Source organism: Chinchilla lanigera, unplaced genomic scaffold (assembly GCF_000276665.1).
Source record: "Chinchilla lanigera isolate Chin_1 unplaced genomic scaffold, ChiLan1.0 scaffold00068, whole genome shotgun sequence".
Lineage (NCBI taxonomy): Eukaryota > Metazoa > Chordata > Mammalia > Rodentia > Chinchillidae > Chinchilla > Chinchilla lanigera.
Genome location: NW_004955469.1, coordinates 586,109 through 608,060, shown reverse-complemented (window position 1 = coordinate 608,060; position 21,952 = coordinate 586,109). Strand labels below are relative to the sequence as shown.

At 41.5% G+C, this 21,952-nt stretch overlaps 1 protein-coding gene across 2 annotated transcripts in view; it reads right to left on the bottom strand.

Moving 5' to 3' along the window:
• Positions 1-17,268: 17,268 nt before the first annotated feature.
• Gen1 (GEN1 Holliday junction 5' flap endonuclease) overlaps positions 17,269-21,952 on the bottom strand; it is a 37,943-nt gene continuing 33,259 nt past the window's right edge. For both annotated transcript variants that reach the window (XM_005400326.2, XM_005400328.2), the window contains 3 exons: positions 21,510-21,571; positions 19,477-19,608; positions 17,269-18,736 (listed from right to left, as the gene is read on the bottom strand). In XM_005400326.2, coding sequence (XP_005400383.1) covers positions 17,421-18,736; positions 19,477-19,608; positions 21,510-21,571 — 1,510 coding nt within the window. In that variant the 3' untranslated portion in view covers positions 17,269-17,420. The remainder of the gene's footprint in view (positions 18,737-19,476; positions 19,609-21,509; positions 21,572-21,952) is intronic.

Sequence of the window (21,952 nt, the reverse complement as noted above, 5' to 3'; positions counted from 1 at the left end):
TTTCTTATTTTGAAACCAAGTCTTGTCGAGTTGCCCAGGTAGGACTCAAACTTGTAGTCCTCCTGCCTCAGTCTCCCAGAGGGCTGGGATTACAGGTATGTGCCACTACACCCACCTGGTATATTTATTTAAAAGTTTTTTTAAAGGGAAAAGAGGAAGAAGGGAAGAAGGAGGAGAGGAGATGTGGAAGAGACCCAGAAGTTCTCTGTGAGACTGCAGGGAGGATGTGGAAGTCCTCACTAAGTCTTTGCTGGGACTTTGTATTTAGTTTGCAAGCAGTAGAAGGAGGTGGAGAAAAGACTCAGGAGAGGGCAACAGAAACGATGAGAGAGGAAATGTTGGTCCCGTGAAGAAAAGTCTCCACGCTTTTCTCCCCAGCGCAGCTCCTGACCACTCGCCATCCTATCAGGTTGAGCAATCCTCCTCCACTCTGAGTGAGGCGCCCACAGGTGACTCTGCAACCCCAGGACACCTAGGGCATCTTGTCATCTACATCCACATTGTCCCTTCCCTGATGACAAGAATCTCCTGGGGACAGGGGAAGCACGCTTTCAAAGGGAAGAATCTTAGCTGCTTTCCTGGACATCTTCACTTGGTCGGCCTGGGCTCAGCCTTGGCTCAATCTGGCAGTGTCTTTAACCGCACAATCTCTAGACTTTCCTACCTGCTTGACTTTTCCATGCTGCTAAAGCATCCCGATAACTTGTCTGCCTATCATTAAGAGTATGGGTGGACCCTGTGCATGTATGAAAATGCACAAGGAAACTCACAGCTCTGTCTAATGAATCCACATTAACTAAGAAGACTCCCCAGTCTGGGCCACCTGACCTGTGCACTCCTGGGCCCCAGGCCCTTTCTCTGTAGATTCCAGTATCGCTGCATGGCCCCTCCACCATTCTTCTGCCCTCAGCTTTGTCTGGGCTGTGCCCTCCCCTTCTCATGCTCCTCTTGGCCCACAGTTTCTACCAGTCCTTCCCACCGCACCCAACCGTCTTGTTCAGAACCCCTCTCCTCTCCAGCCCTTGTTGACCGGGATCTGCAAGGCCCAGTCCCAAGGCTCACTGCTATGTCCTGCATTTTTCAGTAATTGTTTTCACTTGACAACCCAGGAACAAAGATCCTCACAGGTACAAAGCTATTGTCTGACAGTTAGGAGAAAGTTTCACATCTTTGGGACATCATGAGAACCTTGTGAGGTGGGGAGTGTCATCTTCATTAGAGAATTAAGGAAACAAAGGCCCAAGATTGCACTTTTAAGACTAGCTGTGTTGCAGGGTTGTGAGTATCATCCACCACTGCAGCTGCCGCTGGCTTTAGGGGCTGGGCGGCCACTGCCAGGAGATGGACTCAGACAGCATAAAGGAAACAAGAGCTTGCTAGAGTGACTGTGACAGTGTGATCTGCACTATGTTCTCTTCTAGTTCAAAGTGTCCTAGAGATAAAATCTCACACTTCCTTGGAGAAAGTTCACACTTGGCGGGCACAAAGGAGAAAGCCCAGAGGAGAGAAACATCTGAAACAGCCTTTGCTGAGTGTCATTCGGTGCTTGCTCATTTGGCTTTGTGACTGTGTGGCAGAGGGCTCCTTGCCAGAACTGGGAGCCCGAGCAGTGTCTGTGCCAAGGAAAGGACAGTGGTCAGAGATAAACTCCCAGCTCCTCTGCCAGAGATGCTGTGAACGATCTCTGAGATCTCAGTTTTGGCTTGTGATGTAGTGGGGACTGTGCCAGGAGATGGACTCAAACAAACTCCTCCTGCTGAGGAGTCTTTGGCCTGTTTCCTTTTTTGCCATGCTTGCTACCCATTCCACTCGTCACCAGAGCTTCCTACTCCTTCTTCACACTTCTGATTCCTTCTGCCTGGACTTTCTTTTCTGTGTTTCATAGATTTAAGTGATCACAGAATACCCAACCAGACCCTTTGGCAGCCAGTACAGCATTCTCTGGGCATCTCACATTAGACTGCAATGGAAAGCTGGCAAGGGGCTCAGGGCCCATGCCTTTTTCTACACCATCCAACCTGCCATGCAGGGACCAAAGGGAGCTGGTGTCTGCCTCTTGGGTTCAGCTGCCTCTTTGTGCTCCTTGTAGTAGTCTTTTCCCCTGGGCTTCTTTCCACCCCTACTCTTCTCAAATGAATCTATCTGGATGGCTTCCCCGTTCCCTCAAACCCACTCTTACCTCCAAAGATACAGCGCCTTAAAATACCTAGTCAAACAAAAAACAGCAAAGGACAGCCTCTGGGAGGAATTTACATTTGAATGGTCTCAGATCCTCTCTGAGCACTGGAAAACTGTACTCTTCCCCTGAATCCAGAGGCAAAAGTCAAAGGCTTGCCCTCAGAGAAATAGCACGGTGCTGTCCAATGGGGACCTTACCAGCCAAATGTGGCAATTGAGTGCTTGATGCATAGCCAGTCAAAACTGAGACAGCTCTGAGGGTAAAATATACACCAGATTCCAAATACTTAATGTGAATAGGAAATGTAGAATACATCATTATTGATTTTTATTAGTTATGTGTTGAAATGATAGCGTTGAGAATATATTGAGTTAAATTGAAAATGTTATTTGAGTTAATTTCACTGCTTTATTTTTTAAGTGTAACTATAGAAAAGCAAAGATTATATATGTGGCTGGCATTGTATTTCCATTGCAAAGTAGGGATGGATAAATATTATATAAGGAGGGGGATGGTGTTATAAAGTATTTTTATTAATACATGTTTTTAATACATAATGATTGCATTCATTGTGGGGAGTAGGTACATGTACATAATGCATCTTATTTCTTTTCATTCTCCTTCTTCTCCCTTTCTTCCCCCTCTCTCCATCTCTAGATTCCCTTCTTGCTTGCAAAATATCTATCTCCTTTTATCTAATAGGAAATAGACATCTATTTCCTATTATCTACCTTTTATTTTGTTCTTTAAATTACATATACTTGGGCTTCTATAGAAAAGAAGTTGTGTGATATGTAAACTAGTGTGTCTGATTTATTTTACTTAACATTATGGTCTCAAGGTGCATCCATTTCCCTACAAATGACTCAAGTCTCTATGGCAGAACAGTACTCTATTGTATATAAACACCACATTTTCTTTATCCACCCATCTGTTGATGGACATATAGGCTGCTTCCAAGACTTAGCTATTATCAGTGGTGCTGCTATGAACATGGGTATGCATGTGTCTCTATAATATGATGTCTTTAACTCTTTTAGAAAGATATCTAGAAGAGAAATAACTGGGTCAAATGGAATTTCTAGTTTTAGTTTTTTGAGGAATCTTCATATGGTTCTCTATAATGTTTGTATTGTTTTATATCCCCATTAACAGTGTAAAAAGGGTTCCTTTTTCCCTGTAGCCTTCCCAGAATTTGTCATTATTTTATTTCTTGATGATGGCCATTCTTTGTAGAGTAAAATGGAATCTCAGTGTTGTTTTAATTTGATGATGCTATAAAACATAAAGATATCTAAAATGTGCTGCAAGAAAAGAAAGAAGGGTGAAATACATTTCTTTCCAGGAAAACTTCCGGGAAACAGTGATCTCAAAACTCAACCTTGAAACAGGATTGTAGGGGAAAAGGAGGTGCTGTCCTTTTACCCAGGATAGAGATTTTGACCCCAGCCGGTTGGAGAGTGGAACAGATTTGGTGGTACTAGTCTTCCTTGATTTTCAAATCTGATTGCCCATTAGAATTACTTTGTCTAGACAGCCAGGTTTCTCCCCAAGTCCCATGAGCCCAGATTCACAGCGGTGTTATTTTTCACCCAGTTCTTAGGTGATTGTTCTATAGCTCATCTGATCCCAGTTTGAGAAGCTGTTTGGGACACACTCATCTCTGAGCCCTGAGACCCCAGTCACGTCCGAGCTAGAGGTGGCCATGGTATTGTCCTGTTGGATGTCCTTTGGAGAGAAGCACCCAGAGGAAACACCTGAAAGTCAAGCTTGGAGCTCCTGTTGAGGGCTTCTGGTGAGTGTGTACATCTCCTCTGTGGAGCAGGACAGGGCCTTGCCCACTTGTACTCTGTTCAGTGAGCACCTTGGTGACACGCTAAGCAGCTTTTCCTACACGAGATGGGCCAGCACTGGGCCAGGATTGCCAAGTACATCACAGCAATTTCACAAAAAACACGAAGAAATCCCCATAGGCTTCTGCATGACCAACAGTGATCAAAGGCTCATCCTCCTTACCAAGCCCTTCATAGCCACTGCAAATCAAGGGATGAGAGAGGCCAGGGAAGAGAGAGCTCTGGTGTTTGGATCATGCTTGGTCGGAGGCTCTGCACCCAAATATACCCCTTTCTCTCCTCTCCTCTTCAGCAACCCCGTCGTGCTCTGGTCTACACCCACACTTCTCTACGTGTGGCCCAGAGACCCCTGAGTCAAAAGTGGGGCCCATAGCCTGTTTTCATAAAACAAGTTCTGGGAAATCTAGAGATGAAAACTACTTTCTCAGAGGTTTGTGATCTTCAGCATTTCCTGCCCTGCCCTGACTCGGTCCTCGTGGTCCTTCTTTTTTTCTCTCTCAATGCTGGTCCTGCCCTTTTCCATTTCACCCTGCATGCAGCCTTGGGGCTCAGGCTGAGCTGGCAGGATGTCACTCAATGCCCTTCTTCTGGGCAGCAGGCAGCCACATGGTGCCATCAGGCGAAATTTGTTTTCAAAAATGTCTCATTTCCAGATCAACATACAGCACACATTTCCCAAGAATTGTGCCTATAAAAATTATGTACCAGCTGGGCATGGTGGCTCATGCCTGTAATACCAGCACTCGGGAGGCTGAGGCAGGAGGATCATTGTGAGTTCGAGGCCAGCCTGGGCTACAAAGTGATCTCAAGGCCAGCCTGAACTGCAGAGTGAGACCCTGTCTCCAAAAAAAAAAACAAAAGTACCAGGAACCCCACTACAGAATAGGGTCACACAGGTAACTAAGCAAGGTCCCTATAGGAGCTCACTCTCTAGAGCAGAAGTCATTGGTGTGAGTAAGGCCACAGATGGATTGCAGGTGTGCAACAAAAAGTGTATGTGTTTTACTGGTAAGGAGACCTATAGCTATCAAAAGGGTCAAGGTTTTACAAGACTCCAGAAAGGTAAAGCGCTTCTGAGTAGATGGATAACAATGATAAATGCTTCCTCATAAGACAAAATGTCCTCTCCGGTAAGATGGCAAACCGATACTGCATGGGGTTCTTTATGACACTGTCATTATCAGGCCAGCTCTTTGCTCTACAGTGGCGCAGGAGAAGAGGCAGAGAAGAGGCAGGCAAAGAGGGTAAAGGCAACCCCTCGGGGCCCAAAGCAAACGCCACTCCATGGCAGTCTGTTCTCATTCCTGAGAATAAGGTTGGCACGGACAGACAATGAAGATGAATGTCTCAATAGGAAAGGGCTGCAAGTTGGACCCTAAAGATATCTGGGATAGGGCCAGGGCTTGCTGATTAACCAAGACGCAAAGCCATGAGACTAACATCACCGTCTTCCCTTGTTCTGAATGCTGGACCCAGAGCTGCAGGGGTGACCCAGTACTTGCTGAGAAGAAAGCTTTCTTAGGCATGGCCTGATCACACTAAGTTGACTGTGGGTGTGAAGGAAATGAGGTTTCTGCCTCTGGAGCTGTCCTTCCTGGAGAGATTTCCTGTGGAGAAGGACATTCTTTGATTAGAAAGCACTGAGGACACACAATGATTTGTTTATTGTTGCAAAAATGAACTGAAACCTTTCACCTGAAGATAAGAGTGTATTTCAATTGCAGGAGATCCCTATTTTTCAGTCTTGCCATATACTGTAAAGATTAGTGGGAAGGACTGTGACTGCAGCAGATTGATTACTGGTGGCCAACTTATAACTCCCAGCTGAACTCAGTGAGCATGGTGCTGGGCGTAGGAGGCCCACCAGGGGATTGTTGCCAGCAGGAGAAGAGGCAGAATTGGAGAAGGATAATGCTTTAATTACTAAAACATTTGGTATCCGCCCATTTGTACTAGCTATGCCCTTCATTCTTGCTTAGTAAAATGTGACTGAGATTGGTAATCGGGTCTGCAGTCCAAGAGCCTGTAAGCCCCCTGATCCCAGACTTTTGCCCCTCTTGTTTTTCTTGTCTCACTTACTTTTTCTTATCATCCACAGGCACCTTGTTCTTGGGACCTGTCACCCAAGATAGGAGAGGAAAGAGGAGCCCAGAATGACAATTTCCCACATGCTAACTCTGTAGGATTGGTCTCCATGTGAAAGGGCAGAGGGCTGCCTGGTCCTCCCCATCCAACCTCTAGAGCACAGGAGCAAGATTCTGAGGAGGAACTCCAGTGGGAGAAGAGAAGGAACATTTCCTCTCTGGATCTGAGGTGGGACAAGCTGGGTGGGTGGGAGGGGCTGTAGCTAGAGCTTTGAACCTGATCTCTCAACCTCAAAGGGGGAACTCCAAAACTCAGTCTGTGATTCTCTTAAGGCTACCAGTTTGGCACTTGTGAAGTTCCCTCTGTGAAGGCGGGGTGGGTGGGTGGGCAGGTGGATTTTTCCAAGGAGAAAAGGAATTGGCGTACTGTTCTGACTTTTCAGTCTCAGAAAATGTTAGAGAGGCTTTGGGTTGGCAAATAGTTCCTGTTTCTCTGGGTAACTTTTTCAGACGAAATATGGCTAAGGGTGTTGTGAATATCAGATGATTTTCATTGCAGACCTGGTCTTGTTACCACCACACAGAGAAAGACTCCATCTCTTTGCCATGTGGCAAAGCTCGGAGACAGCTAGGCACCTCCTCCCCACGGCCCTTCAGCCCACGCCTGCCAGGGAAGGGTCTGTGCAGTCTTTTGTGACCTGCGTTCGGATCCTGGTCACACTGGTATTCACTGTGAGACCTTAGTCATTTATTTCTCTGAGCCAGGGCTTATCTGGGACACAAGGATAATAGTTCCCTGTTCCTCACTGGTGTGCAGCAAAGATGAGATGAGACAGAGCACTTAGCATGCTGAGGTATTTGTTAACTCCACTTACTTCCTTTGTCTTTCTCTTTAACTTAGAAATGGTGTAGTATTCTAGTAAATCTGACACCAGTCATTCTTTAAACCTGTTTCCTAGGTGGCTATCAGGATTCTTTCAAGCTGCAAAAATTTCAGAGTCTGAGATTGCGTTTGCTCCCTCTGGGCTTTGTCTGGAGAGAGTGCTACTGGTAGATCCCTCAGGGTGATGAGGATAGCTCGAGGTGTTCAGCTGTTCGATGTGGTGGTCTGTGTCAAAAACAAATAGGAGAGGAAAGGGAGCCCAGGAAGAGCTGCAAAGAAAAAGACAGCTGCATGTTTGTCCTCCAGTAAATCAAACTGTGATGTTTATTGGGTTATTTCCAGAATAACACCAGCAGAAAAACCCTGGAATGCAGGATTATTTTTCCAAGAAAGATCTTTCCTAGGGGCTGGCAATAACCAGACTTGTCAGTCAGCTTGAGTTAATGGAAAGGTCACAGATTTAGAGGAACATGGACCTCCTTTTAGTTCTACCTCTCATACTTCTTATTAGTGACTTCTTATTATTGAATCTCTCTGAGCCTCATCCTCCACTTAAGAAAAGATAAATAATATAAACTAGTGGATAAAGACTGTAGGTATTAGGAAGTAAGAAAAACACTTGACATATATTTTGTAATTAATAAACAGGAGCTTCACAGCTATGAGGACATCACACCAGAGCACATGGCATGAAAAGCCTCAGACCAGACCAGGAGCCATCATTTAAGTCTGTGCCTGGGGCAGGGTGGGGGACTGAGGAGGTGGGGAGGAAGAGGCAACTTGGCCAGGGTGGGTGGGTGAAGGGCAGAAAAGAGATCAAAAGGCCTATAAATATCTGTCAAACTTTAAAATGCAAATCCCTTGCCTGTGGCCACTTGGGGTCAAATCTTATCACCTTTGGGGGCGGGGAGAGGAGAGAGCTGGGCTTTACTGAGGTCTTACGGCCAACTCTGAATATGTGATAGATGTTTCCCTCAGCCCAGACCTGGGAACATAGGTAGATGAGAAACTAACTGCATATGGTTTGCTTTATGACTAGACCATGAGTCCATGAAGGAAAAGAGACACAACAGTCCCTGCTAGCTCCTGAACTGTGGTGTAGAGCACCTACTTGCTGGCTGGATAGGTGGATGAGCAGATGTTAATTCTGAGCACAGCGTGTTATCTTCACTAGCTGGCATTCTAGTTCTCAGGGATTTTCCCCGCACTGTGTCCCGGGGCACTGTGCCGAGGGCAGCCCCAATGAGGCAGATTTGGGGACCTGTGGGACACTCTTGGATGGGCTGGAAAGACTCTGCCAAAGACCAGGGCCTGTGCAGCTCCAGTGTGTGCTCATATGTTGTGGTGGAGTAGCTTTGCTCTATGGCTACCTCCAAAGAGATGCCCCATCTTGTGTGGCCTATCGTTCACGATTTATTTCTGGACTTCAGGTAAATCCTGCAAAGACCTCTGAATGCGACGGGCTGACCATGCCCTGCCACACTCTCTTTGCTGCCAGTTCTTGGCACCTTTGGCCCACAGCCACTACTGTCAGCCAGAAACAAGGAATCTCACACTTTTGCTCCATTCCTTTGCTCATCTCTGGATGACTTTATGTTCTTATGAAAGTATATCTGAGTGTAACTGGTTAGATTTTTCTAGACAAAAAAATCTAACAAATGTCCTCAGGCTGTAATGCTCTAAAACACATGCCATTTATTAAATTCTTTTCTGGACAAATTCACCTGGCTGTCTTATCCAAGAATCTGACACCCTTCCCTTTCATCTCCCTAAATGGCACAGCGGCACCAATAAATTTCCTCCCCTCTAGGAAGCCCGTGATAGACCTCCAAGGTCCTCACTGGCTGCTCAAGTCTGCATTCTGACCGTTCTCCTCATCCAGCACTTACTATAAGAAATATAGAGATTTGGTTTTTTTGAGACAAGGTCTCACTACATAATTCAGGTTGACCTTGAGCTTCCTATGTAGTCCAGGCTGGTTGCAGACTCATGGCAACCCTCCTGCCTCAGCTTCCTGATGCTGGGATTACTGGTGTGCACCTCCATTACTGGTGTGCACCTTTCATCCAGCACTTATTATATTTGTCATCTCAAAGTTATTTGAGTCTCACATCTCAACTAGATATTTTGAAAGGAGGGAGCGGACTATTATTTCTATGTACTCCATACCAGGCCAAACCCAGAACTGAACTTTTTGTTTTTTGATATGGAGAATTAAACTCAGGGCCTTGTGCTTGCCAGGGAGGCACTGTGCCACTGAACTATATCCCCAGCCCCCTGAACCCATTTAAAGATTGCAGCATGTTTGTGACCAAAGCATGGGCTTTGGCTTCAGAGAAATATGAACCCAGATCTATTTTGAACCCAAAACAGATTTTCTGGGTTCAAAAGACTAATTCATTCCATTCCGTTCACTCATTCAAGCATGTGGGAGATACATGGTATGTGCTGGTGCTATTCGAAGCTCAAGGATATAACAAAGAATGAGACTTGCTTGCTTTCCTGTGTTGTTACTATGGGGACAGGAGGTAAGTGAACAAATCTAATAACTCATGAAGAAAACACTCAAGCAGAGAGGCAGCTGTGAAGGTGTTGGGGCTGGAGGGGGTGATGGCGACTCAGCACACATGGTCCCAGAGTGCTTCTGAGGCTGGAGTCGTGACAGAAAGCACTGGTCTCGGGTGACAGGGCAGCAAGGGCAAGAGCTGCAGCGCGGAAAGCCAGGCAGGGCTGTGGGAGCCAGGAAGGAGGAACCAAGGTGGAAGGAGAGGCAAGGAGACAACAGCCACACGGGGCCCAGAGGCTGTGATGCGCAAGGAGTGTGGCAGAAGCCTGCAAGCATTCACTCAGAGAGGTCAGAGTGGGATTTTTTTGATAGATTTATCTGGCTGTTGTATGTGCACTCAGTGTGGTTAATGAAGGGCCTGACTCACTGCCAGCACTGTGCAAAGATGATTTAAATAAGAAATGGAGACTCAGAAGAAGACAGCCTAACACTCCACTAAAAACTTGTGGATAACAAAGAGCCCAGGGCTATCTGTACCTGATGGCTAGAGCTTCGAAAGAGGATGAAAATTTGGGAGATTTAGAACCCTACCTGCGTCTCTCGTCCTACTTCTCCCTCACATGCAAAACCATGTAGCATCTTCAAGGGTTAATTAATTCAGAAAATGGAAATATTCTGATAATTTCTTGATGCTCACAAAACTGGTTTTCTGAGGTCTGAACTACTCTCATTTAGTAGTCAGATTTCCATAAATCAGATCAGTAGAGGTCATTGTATCTCTTTGGGTTGTTTCCTTAAAAGATCCATGGATTTAGACGTGAAGTATACAGGAACCTGAATTCTTGCCAAAGTAGGAAGGAGTGAGGAAAGAAGTCCAGCTTTGGAGGGAGAGTAGCTCTGGGTTCAGATCCCTGTCCTGATGTTAACTAGATATTGACATTGCATAAGTCTCCTCAGGGAAATAGAGGATAAAAGTGTTTATCTTTCAGACTTTTTTGTGAGGGGTACAGATGAGGAATTTGAAGAATAAAATGTGTTGCACATAATAAACACTCAACGTATTGTACGTTTTCTTTTTCCAATATTCATTGTTTCACATAATAGATTTTCTAAACTCGCCTGCATTTGTACCAATGGGTTCTGTCTCTTTTTCTCTTCATATATATAGACAATCACTGTCTCAAAAAAGTCATCCAGATGATAACGAAGCACATTATAAAGACATGATTTTTGGTTCTTGAATGTATATGGCAAATAAAAATCAGTATGCTTAAACTTACCTAGGACATGCATCTCTCAAAAGGCTGTTTATCTCCAGTGTAGTTGGGGAGAGGCAGCAGCATCATTACCACAGATATAAGCAAAAGCCCAGGGAGTTTCGGTGAGTGTAGCTCCTCATGAGCAGAACTAGGAAAATTATTCAGACTACTTCTCCCAGGTTAAGAAAATGTCTTTTTGTCTGTTTTGCAGGATGCAGACCTGGGTCTGTGAGTCCTTTGTCATCTCTACTAAAACTGTCCCAGCTGTGAAGCTGTGGGGCCTGCATGGAGACCCCTTGACAAGAAGCCTCATGTCAGCACATTCAGTTTAGCACACAATGTAAATGATTTGGAATGGTTACTGCAGCCAGCATTGTTTAGGAACAAAATGGGAACTAACTGACTTGTAATCTACTTTCCCCCAGGTGTTTCATGGATCCTCACTCACACTCAGATTCAAGGCATTTGTAGGGATGGCCCTTTCAGACTTTGCTCTGGTTGATCAGCACATGGAGACAGATATACATGACCATGCTGGAAACACCGTAAGAGTCTTCCATTAGGTTCTGGATCAGAGAATTCTAATATGTCCCTCCCCACTTTTGCAAGCCACTTTCTTTTGTATCTTACAGAGAATAAAGCTAAGAAGGCTCAAGAATTTAATCCCTAAATTCTGCTTTGGTGCTTATAAAAATTCTTCCAGGACTGGAGATATAAATCAATGGTAGATTGATTGCCTTGCATATGCAAAACTCTGAGTTCCATGCCCAGCAAACACACACACACATACACACATATTTAATTTTAAGAAGGAATTCTTCCAAACACCAAAATATTTAGTCATTCTGTCCACAGAAGGGTTAGTTCACTTTGTTGATGTCTCTCCTTGCATTGCCAAACAGGTAATTTATTGACTTTCCTGGCCTGTGGTTAAACAAGCTATCTGCTCTTACAATCATCAGAAAAGGATTACATTTTTGCACCATCACTGGGGCACACATTGCAGGCTGACTCTGCAAGAGGGCCTTGTAAAGGAAATGTGGTGGGTCCTTGAAAGAGGCTAATGTAAGCTGTTAGCTGAGAATAAACAAGTTGGTGAGTCAATCCTGAGGAATAACAAAAATGAGTTCCTCACTGTGTTCAAGAGACCAGGCTTGTCTGAGGCAGGGAGAGAGACACATTCCTGAAACAGGAACACTGTGTTTCCTCCATGGTAAGCACTCAACCAGTATTTGTGAGTGAATACATGCGTGGAATATCATACTCTCATGGAGTTCTGCCACCTGAGGGGTCCTTGACAGGCGAGGATTCATCTGGCACTTCAGGCAGAGCAAACTCATGAGCAAAGGCACTGGTGTCTGTTGGGGAATGCAGTGTTCTCAGATGGCTTATGTGGAGGTTCATGGCTGGAAATGCCTGATGCTCAAGCTGGAGAGACAGGTTGGTGCTAGGCTGCCCAGCCTAGAGAGCTGTGCTGGGCTCCCAGACCACACTGTACAAGCAGAGGACAGCCCAAGCTGCTGCCAGAGAGAAAGTAGTGACTCAAGCATCCAGTAGTTACTGTGCCAAGTACTTTCTACAATTCTGTGATCACAAAGAACGAAGTCCTTGCTTTAAGTCTGCATTCTGGTTTGGGAAACAATAGAAAAAACAAATACTCCAACATAGTGTCAGATACTGATAAGTTTAAAGAAAAATATGGCAGGGTCAGGGAAGAGCGAGTAACAGGAGTAGGTGAAAATATCGGTAAAGTTTGAGGTGATGTCTGAGGCAAGAAATGAGTTAAGTATGGGTACAGGAAATTGCCTGTATTGATGAAGTAGTTCCAGCTTTAGCCTCTTCTAGCTGGGTGGCCTGGCAAAGTTGTTTTAAGTTCACCAGAGCATCAGCTGGCTGTTACACACAGAAAAGCCAAAGAGCACTACACATAGTACGTGCTCAGTAAATGTTGACTCAATTAGTAATATATCAGTTATCAAATTCTATTTGAGCAAGCACACTACTTTTTTCAATATTATCACCTTATTGTAAATGTCACATCCTTTAAGATCATTTTTACAATGCTAACTAGATAAAGAGCTTTCTTTTTCCAGCCTTCATCTCCCACTTTCCCACTGCCCCCTAGTAGAACGTTATGATGTCTGTATTTTTACCCAAGGGTCCGTGTTTGGCTGTGTTCATCTTAAAATGGATTCTGAAAGTTCTCCTTCCAATGATGGTAACTGACATACTTATCATTTACTGAGTACCTATATATCACGGTGGCAACTATAGGTATTCACAGATGATAAGATACCATTCACCAATATACTTCTAGGGGTCAGTACAATGCTTACACATAGTAAAGGTCACATAAATATTTGAATAAGCAAGTCTCAGAAAACTTAAAAAGCCACAGAGAAATTGTGTGGCAGAAAAGAACTTGAAGCTAGACATGTCTGACAGAAGGCTTGAGTCATGTTATTCAAAATAAAAAAGTTATCTTCATTGTGAATCTGGAAGAAAAATCTCCAAGGACTTCAGCCTGATCTTACAAAGCCTTGAGTAGATGGGCCCAAGGGAGAAACGATGTAAGATTCATGTAGCTAGAGACAGAATTTCAGCAGAGTACCTCAGTGGCAAGACAGTCAATGAAGCACTGAGCAAATATATAAACAGTAACCTATGATAAAAGTCTATCATCAAGTAGTACGACCAGATGAACAAGGAACTAGGATACATGCTTTTAAAAGGACTGGTATAATTGGGATAATGAAAGAGGTCCTGGAGGAGGAAGTGAAAGCTGGTGTTAGACCTCATAAATTTGTCTCTACATTAGTTTTAAAGCAAAGTGAATCCAGCTTAGTCACTCCCAGCACATTTTTGAAATTTTCATCTCATAAAATCTCAAGAGCCAGGTGTGGTGGCTCATGCCTGTAATCCCAGCACTTGGGAGGCGGAGGCAGGAGGATTACGGTTAATTTGAGGCCAGCCTGTACTACATAGCGAGACCCTGTCTCAAAAAACAAAACAAAACAAAACAAAACAAAACAACCTCAAGAACACTTCTAGGTTTGTTGTATTTGCCTGAAATAGATGGTCCTAAACTATCATAGTGCAGAGTGAATCCATCATGATCATCAGATCCCTGGAAAATGTTTTAATGGGACCCTCCCCTGCAATATTCAGAACATTGCAGTACAGTCTTTATAGAATTATTGAGATAAATGTTTTATGAAAAAACTAGCTGAGCACTTAGCACACAGGTGGTACTCAATACATGTTTTCTCCCTTCCAGAGCAATTTGTGTTTTCACTTTTGGGCTATGATGAACAATATTATGGGTGTTAGTGCATGTTTTTTATTAGTACATAATGTTTACATCTCTTGTGGCAAATTGGTACTTGTACATAACAGATCATCTATATATCTATCTAGTCCCCTCCCTCCATCTCTTGACCACCCCCTTTGGGTAGATGTTTGCAGTATATAACATTTAGATTTCTTGTGTATGTGGTCTCTTTTCTCTTGAAAAGAAGTGAGTGCCTGGGAAAATTGTGGGTTATGCTATGATTCTGTGTAATCATCCAGTCTAAGCCTTTTTGAAAATGGCTGCTGTATTTTATATTCCTATCAGTAGGTTAGGGTTTCAATTTCTCCACATCAATTCATGCTATTGTCTTTTTAATTCTGGTTGTGAAATGGTAAATAGTATCCCTTTGATTTTGTCATTTTTATTGATGGCTACATGATGTTAAAAATATTTTCATGTACTTATTAGCCATTTGAATATCTTCAGTATTCAGACACTTGGCTTATCTCTCACTTATCATTTTATTACTGAATTGTTAGTTTTTTTATACAAATCCTTCTAGATATGTCCCTTATTATTAGTAAATATTTTCTCCTATTCTTAATGATTATCTCTTCATTTTTTTTTTTTTTTTGGTCTTTTTTTGAGACAGGGTCTCACTATGCAGTTCAGGCTGGCCTGGAGCTCACTTTGCAGCCCAGGCTGGTCTCGAACTCGCAGTGATCCTCCTGCCTCAGCCTCCTGAGTGTTGGGATTACAGGCGTGAGCCACCATGTCCAGCTTCTCTTCACTTTCTTAATGCTGTTCTTTGAAACACGTGTTGATTCCTCAAAACCCATTTTAAAATTTTCTGTCTATACTTTTGGTGCCACACCTAAGAAAACCATTTGCCTAATCCAAAGTTAAGAGTTTTTATAGTGTTAGCTCTTATACTTAGGTCTCTGGTCCACTTTGCTTTCATGTTTTATACAGTAAAAGGTAAGGATCACACACCCTCTTCATGTGAACATTCAATAGTCCCAGCAGCACTTACCGAAAGACTGCTGTTTCCCCCACTGAGCTACCTGGGTGTGGCCTGAAAATCAGTTGATGATTACTGTGAAGGCATATTCCTGGTGTCTTGATTCCACCCCACTGACCTACATGCTACTTTTTATCTCAGTACAAGTCTTCACTATTATAGCTTTGGAGCAAGTTTTGAAATCAAGGTGAGTCCTCCAATTTTAATTTTTGTGAAGATTGTATGGCTCTCCTATGTTTCTTAAATTTTTATATAAATGTTAAGAATCAGCTTGCTAGCTAGAACTGCTGGGATTGCACTGAGTCTGAAGGTCATTTTGAGTAATACTGGCATCTTAAGTCTTTTGACTAATGACTCTGAGATGTTTAATTTCTTTCAATGTTTCATACTTTTAAGAGTATAAGTTTTGAACTTGTTTACCTTTTCAAAGTATTTTCCTCTGTGTAGTGCTATTGTAAACAGAAACGGTTCCCCAATTTTCACTTGGTATCATACTGAGTGCATAGTGGACCCTCAAGTTACAACTGGCCTGACATACGAACAACTTGGGTTATGACTGGAATTTAACTTATGACCAAACTCTTGGTTATGACCCGAATGCCAGCTGCTTGTGCTTCCAGATGGTCTGATATAGATTTAACTCATAAAGAGTTCTAGAAGGAACATTACAGTGTCCTTTCCTGTATAGGGTTAACTCAGAAATCCTGGGCCAGTGTCTAAGGACACTGAGATCGCCTGTGTACAAGAGAGGCACTTGGAAGGCTGTGCAGAGAAGACTGAGCCTTTGACAACTTGAGTTACAATCAGCCTTCGGAACTGAGTTTATAGTTAAGGGTCCACTGTACCGAAATATAATTGAGTTTTGTGTGTTGATCTTGTATCCTGCAACCTTGAAGAACTCATTTTACCAGTTTTTAGAATTTTCATTGAAATAAAGATGATTTTATTTAGTACATACTTGCATTACATGCAATTTACAATCATCCTGGAAAGTGGGTACATGTACATAATACAACTTTTTTAACCTTTAATTTTCTTTTCCCTATTTTCATTCTTGTTGATATTATTAATCTTAGCTCATGTTTATGGCGTATGTTTACATTCACTGAGGTTCTGATTTAACCAGTTTTAAAATATTTTCTAATGGATTCCTTAGGATTTTCCATACACAGGATCCACCAGTTATAAATAGGAACAGTTGCATTGTTTCTTTTCAAATCTGGATGCCCTGTAGAATTTCTGAGTACTAAATAAATTTTTGGGATGGTTCTGAGTTTGAACCAGAGCCTTTGCACTCCATATCCCCAGCACCTGCAGCCCTTTTATTTTTTATTTTGAGATAGAGTATTGATAACTTTCCCAGGCTCGGTTTAAGCTTGCAGTTCTCCTGACTCAACCTCCCACTGTGCTGGGATTGCAGGTGTGTGCCACAATGCCTGCCTAAATTTATGCAAGACTTAGTATCTGGAGTTACTAAAGTCAGCAAAAGGGAAAGAAAACAGCGCTTAGGAAAACCAACCAACAGAAAAGCCAAGGAATCAGAAAGCAAAAAACTGGTATTATTAAGGAAGTTTCTAATCCTTTTGTGCTTGTACATTCAATTTTCCAAATCTCTTTTCCACTTGCTATACCTGTGAACTTCTAGGCATGATTTCCTTAGTTTATTCAGCCATTACGATCATGGGTTTTCCTGTGCACTGACCATCCTCTCTCCTTGTTCGTGTTTCCCCCACAAAGGAGGAAGAGATAACCAAAGTAGGAACACTGGAACCTTTATACTGAGAGAACCCCTCTGTCAGATGGCAGTGTAAGACAACTGGGCAGGATATCCTTGGGGAAATAAGCAATTAGAACGAGTGCTTTTAGTACTTTATGGGCAAAATTAAAGGGTTTATTCTGTCAAACATCATACTGACATTTAAAAACTATAACCAATAAGGATATTTAAAAACTGATAAAAATGTTTTTTAAAAATATGTATTACCACCATGGGGGGGGGGCATCTTTTAAAACCAAAGTTTTAGGTTAACATTTTTGAATTACAACTTTGATAAAATGACAAAAATATTGCATGACATATACATACTCAATTTTTCTACTGCTGGGCATGGTAGCACATGCCTGTAATCTCAGCACTCAAGAGGCTGAGGCAAGAGGATCGTTGTGAGTTCAAGACCAGCCTGGGCTACAAGTGAGCTCAAGGTCAGCCTGCACTGCATAGCGAGACCCTGTCTCAAAAAGACAAAAAAAATTTTTTTTCTAGCAAACATTAACTAGATACCTTCCCTCTGCTAATGCTGACAGTATGAGGAAAAGTTATACTTAAATATTTTAAATTTCATTTCAAGTGTTTTGGAATCTTAGTTTTAATCTCTGACATAAAGGAAGAGGACTATCCAAATGAGTACCAAGGTCACTGTCTTTCTTAGGGCACTGCAGAAAACTCAGAGAACTTTTTGCTGGATCTGAGAAATTCTTTTCGTTTCCAGTTGTTTTGTAAGGCCTGGCATCCAATTGAGCCTTTTCTGCATGAACTGCAGCGTTCGTCTGTTTCTTGCGGTCACTTTCTTTGAACTGGGCCAGATCATGTTTCTGTGAGCTGTGTTTCACTTTTTGAGTTGTGTACTTTGCTTTACCAAAGACTGGGCCACCTTCTTGGTCAGAGGAATATGTGTTAAAGCAAATACTATTCTTGACAATTTCTTGAGTGGCATGCATACCAATGTTTCCACTATGCTCTAAGGAAGTATTTGTTGGCCCAGATCTAATACTGGAGGTCTTCCTTACTGGGTTATTGACAGAATGATGTATAGAAGTATTCACTTTACAGTTTTCTTGAGGCAGCTGGTCTCCTTTTATAACTGTAGAGGTTCTGGATTCATTCTGCAAATTAATTCCAGGAAGATCCTTTGAAAGATGTGTTGGACAATCAGACCTACTATTAGCAAGATGAGATTCTTTTACCTTGTGTAGGAACAAAGTTTTCAGGTCAACATCTGACTGCACATTATCCTCTCGATATGATAATTTCATATATATACGTTCCTTTAAAGGCAAATCCTGAAGATTTAAATCACTAATGCCAGAAAGTAAATGCTGCTCAGGATTAACCTTCTGAAGATGCTCATCCAATATTTTATTAACGTTTGTGGTGTACCATCTTGATTGTTCTGGGATATTTTCAAAATCACCAGGGGAGGCCAATAGCTTTGATTCAAATTCTGACTGTAAATCAGAGGAGACAGCATTCCCTTGAATAGCTGGGTAATTACTAAAAGAAGTCCCTTCCCAGTCAATTGAGGTCAAGTTCAAATCAGTAATCACAGATGTATCACAAGACAAAGGACTAGGTTGACCAGATTCCAAACTGAGAGAGTTACTAGACGCATCTTTAATTTGCTGAAGAGGCAAAGGTCTTGAGGAAGACATTAACTTTTCTTGCATATTCAAGCAGGGAGCATCTTCAGGTAAAAGCAAGCTAGTCACAGAGGCAGAAATTGTTTCCTGTGGTGAAGGAAGATCAGAAAAAATTTCCAAGTTCAACTTGGAATTTTGCTTAGGAAACATTTTAGGTGTGGGTTTTAAAGTCACCAGTGACGGAAAATTCACTACATCATCTGATTCTGGGAAACTCTCTTCTTTAGGCTTAATTTTCTTATCTAAAAAGAAAATAACATAATATATAAATATATACGTACATAAATAAAATGAATATTTTTCTCTTAACAGGTTAAAAAGAAGTTCAGTTCAATAATCTTCTATATGAGCTGTTTTTGGCTACTTTTTTTCTCCATGCACTCCTGGAAATATTTTCCTCTAGAAACAATAATATAATTGAGTTGTTTTCTTATTCAGTTCTAAGAAACAAAGAAAATATATTTAAAATAAAAAATATTTTATACACAACAGCAGCTCTACAATTGCTTAGTAAAATTATTAATACTTGGTTAAGTTAGTAGACACAGAGCAGAATGGTATGTGTCTGGCTTTTTAGCTTTGAAGATAGTATATAAAGGCTGTCTCAGTTACTTTTCTCTCGTTGCTGGGACAAAATACCTGACGCCCAAAATTAAGGAAGGAAAGGTTTATTTCGCTTACAGTTTGTGGAGGTTTCAGTCCTTACTTGGCAGATTACAAGGCAGAGTGGCACATGGCAGAGGGCTACAGCTCATGGTGACAGAACACAGCAAGGCAACAAGCACAGGCAAGGGAGGAAATGGCCAGAAGCACCCTCTTTCTCTCCCTTACATATGCAAACTATCCACAGCAGGGTGGTATAGGTCTCACACCCATAATCAATCAAACTCTTAAAGCCTGCCCCATGACCGCATGAGGCTTTGGGGGGACACCCAGACACAAACCATAACAAAGGCAATTAGTTATCCCACCCAATACTTACTTTTTTGCTTCTTCCCTTTAGTTTCTAAGTTTTGTTTCTGGTAAACAGCAACAATCTCAGGATAAGCTGCTTCAAACAAGGATTCTTCTTCAACTGTTAGAATCAACTCTCCATGTTCTATAGCAAAATGTTCTACAAGGTTAAAAATACAGTAAAGCAGGCTTAGTTACAAGTTTCAAAAATCAGTTCTTCCAAGTAACTATGTTTGCCAGCTAAACTGAGTCATCCACACTAGTTAATTCACTGCAAATCTTGTTTTCAACATCTGCATTCTCAGAGTTTGCTGTTATAGTGCAGAATTTATTTTCTCTTGCCTGGCAAAATTGGAAGAAAATTCTTTTTAAATTAAAAGTTTAAATTCTTAAATTCTCTTGCTTCAAAGGTGGCAGCAGAGCCAGTCATGGTGGCACACACCTACAATCTCAGTAGTTAGGAGGCTGAGGCAGGAGGATCACCATGAGTTACATAGAACACCAGCCTGAGCTACATAGCAACACCCTGCCCCAAAAAACAAGACCCCAAACAAACAAACAAAACTAGTAGCAACAGCTTAAAAACAGAAAACTTTCTTTGGATAGGGTTGATTGGCTTTAATTTACACAGTAAGTGTTAAAATTTTGGATAAGGAGTGGCACAGACATTTTCTAAGAGGTCAAGAGCAACATTCTTTAGTGATGCCTTCTGCAAAGAACCGAACTGAGTCATCAAAAACTTTATCATTTTTTAGATTGTAGTTTCAGAGGTGTCCTCCCCTTCTCCCTTTCTTGCTCTCTCTCTTTCCCCCTCCCTCTCTCCCTCCCCTCTCTCTGGGTGCTGAGAATTGAACTCTGGGCCTCACATATTAGGCAACTGCTACCACTCTCTCGAGCATATGCTTAGTCTTACTAGACTTATAATGAAAATGTCTGCATGTAAATTTACAATATGATATATAAACAGTAAACCAGATTCTTGTATTCTATATACAGATAAAAAGCAAATTATAATGAAAATATTGATAAGTTTAAAGCAGAAATGAAGGAAATAAGCAATCATAGTGTTTATTAGTTAAAGCAGCTTGGGGTATATTTTCTCCTTAAGGGGTATTGGAATGACATCGGATCCTCAACCCCAGTGAGGGGAAATGTGCTGCTAAATTAGGGTAGCTGGGCGTGGTGGCCCAGCACTTGGGAGGCTGAGGCAGGAGGATCATTTTGAGTTTGAAGCCAGCCTGGGCTACAAAGTAAGTACAAAGTGAGCTCAAAGCCAGCCTGAACTACAGAGTGGGACCCTGTCTCAAAAAGACCAAATAAAATAAAATAAAAAAATAAATAAATAAATAAATTAGGGTAATATTTCATGTCTGAAAATATATTAGTTTGTAGTACTGTTCCTACATAATTCTCAAAGTTCTCTAGCCTCCTATCTTCCTATTATTGCTTAGAATGATTTATCTAATTTTTAATTAATTTTCTCTTTCAAAGTTGTATACAGCTTGAGCTTTCATTGAACGAATCTACTCTTATTCATATAAATATACAATCTAATTTCAAAGCCAATATTTTGGGATCATTTTTCATTTTAAATTATCTATGCCTTATTTGCTTACCGTTTGAGAATTCAGAATTCACAGTATTTCTCTGTAGTAAATTAGGACTAATTTGACAATAGTAAAGAAAGAAAAGGAAGAATACTCCAGGTATTACTCAACAACCTCAATTGCTTTAGAACCAGGTATACATGAAATTTAATGACACCATTTATAAGAAGCATTTTTCTGAAAAATATAGACTATTTTGCTATTCTTAAGCATTACAAAAGAAATGTCAAATTAGGCTATTAAAATAAAATCACTTAACATTATCATATTTACTATTAGTTAAAGTCTATGTAAAGTAACACAATAAACTGAAAGGTTAATCCATGGTGAATATGATAGGTTTCTTTTCCTTTATTTCACACACACACATCTTATACATACAAATATATTTATGTGCATGTGTGTATATAAATTCAAATGTAAATTAAACATTTTAATTATAGTGAATACATACCAGGTATTTCCCATTCTATTTCAAAGCAATGAACTCCATTTCTGATTCGGGGCTTAACAATTCTGTAAAACAAATTTATCTAATGAAGTCTGGAAGTTGCATTAACTATTTGGAAATTTTCAATGTTTAGTGAACTCAATTCCATTCATCTTCATTCTAATAAAAATATAAGAACTTTACTGCCTTGTTATTCCTTTGACTAAGAGTAATTTTATTGTTAGATGCAGATTTTGTAATTGTTAGTTTTCTCAATAAATCATTTTATTATGCAGTGTTTTTTTTGTGATTTAAAGTTCACTTTGTTACAAAGTTTTGGTAAATATTTGCCTAGTAAATCTTTTTTTTTTTTTTTGAAACTGGGAATTGAACTTAGGATCTTGTACTTGTCAGGCAGGCACCACAGCCCCTAGCCTAGTAAATCTTTAATCTGTTTTCAAGCTTTG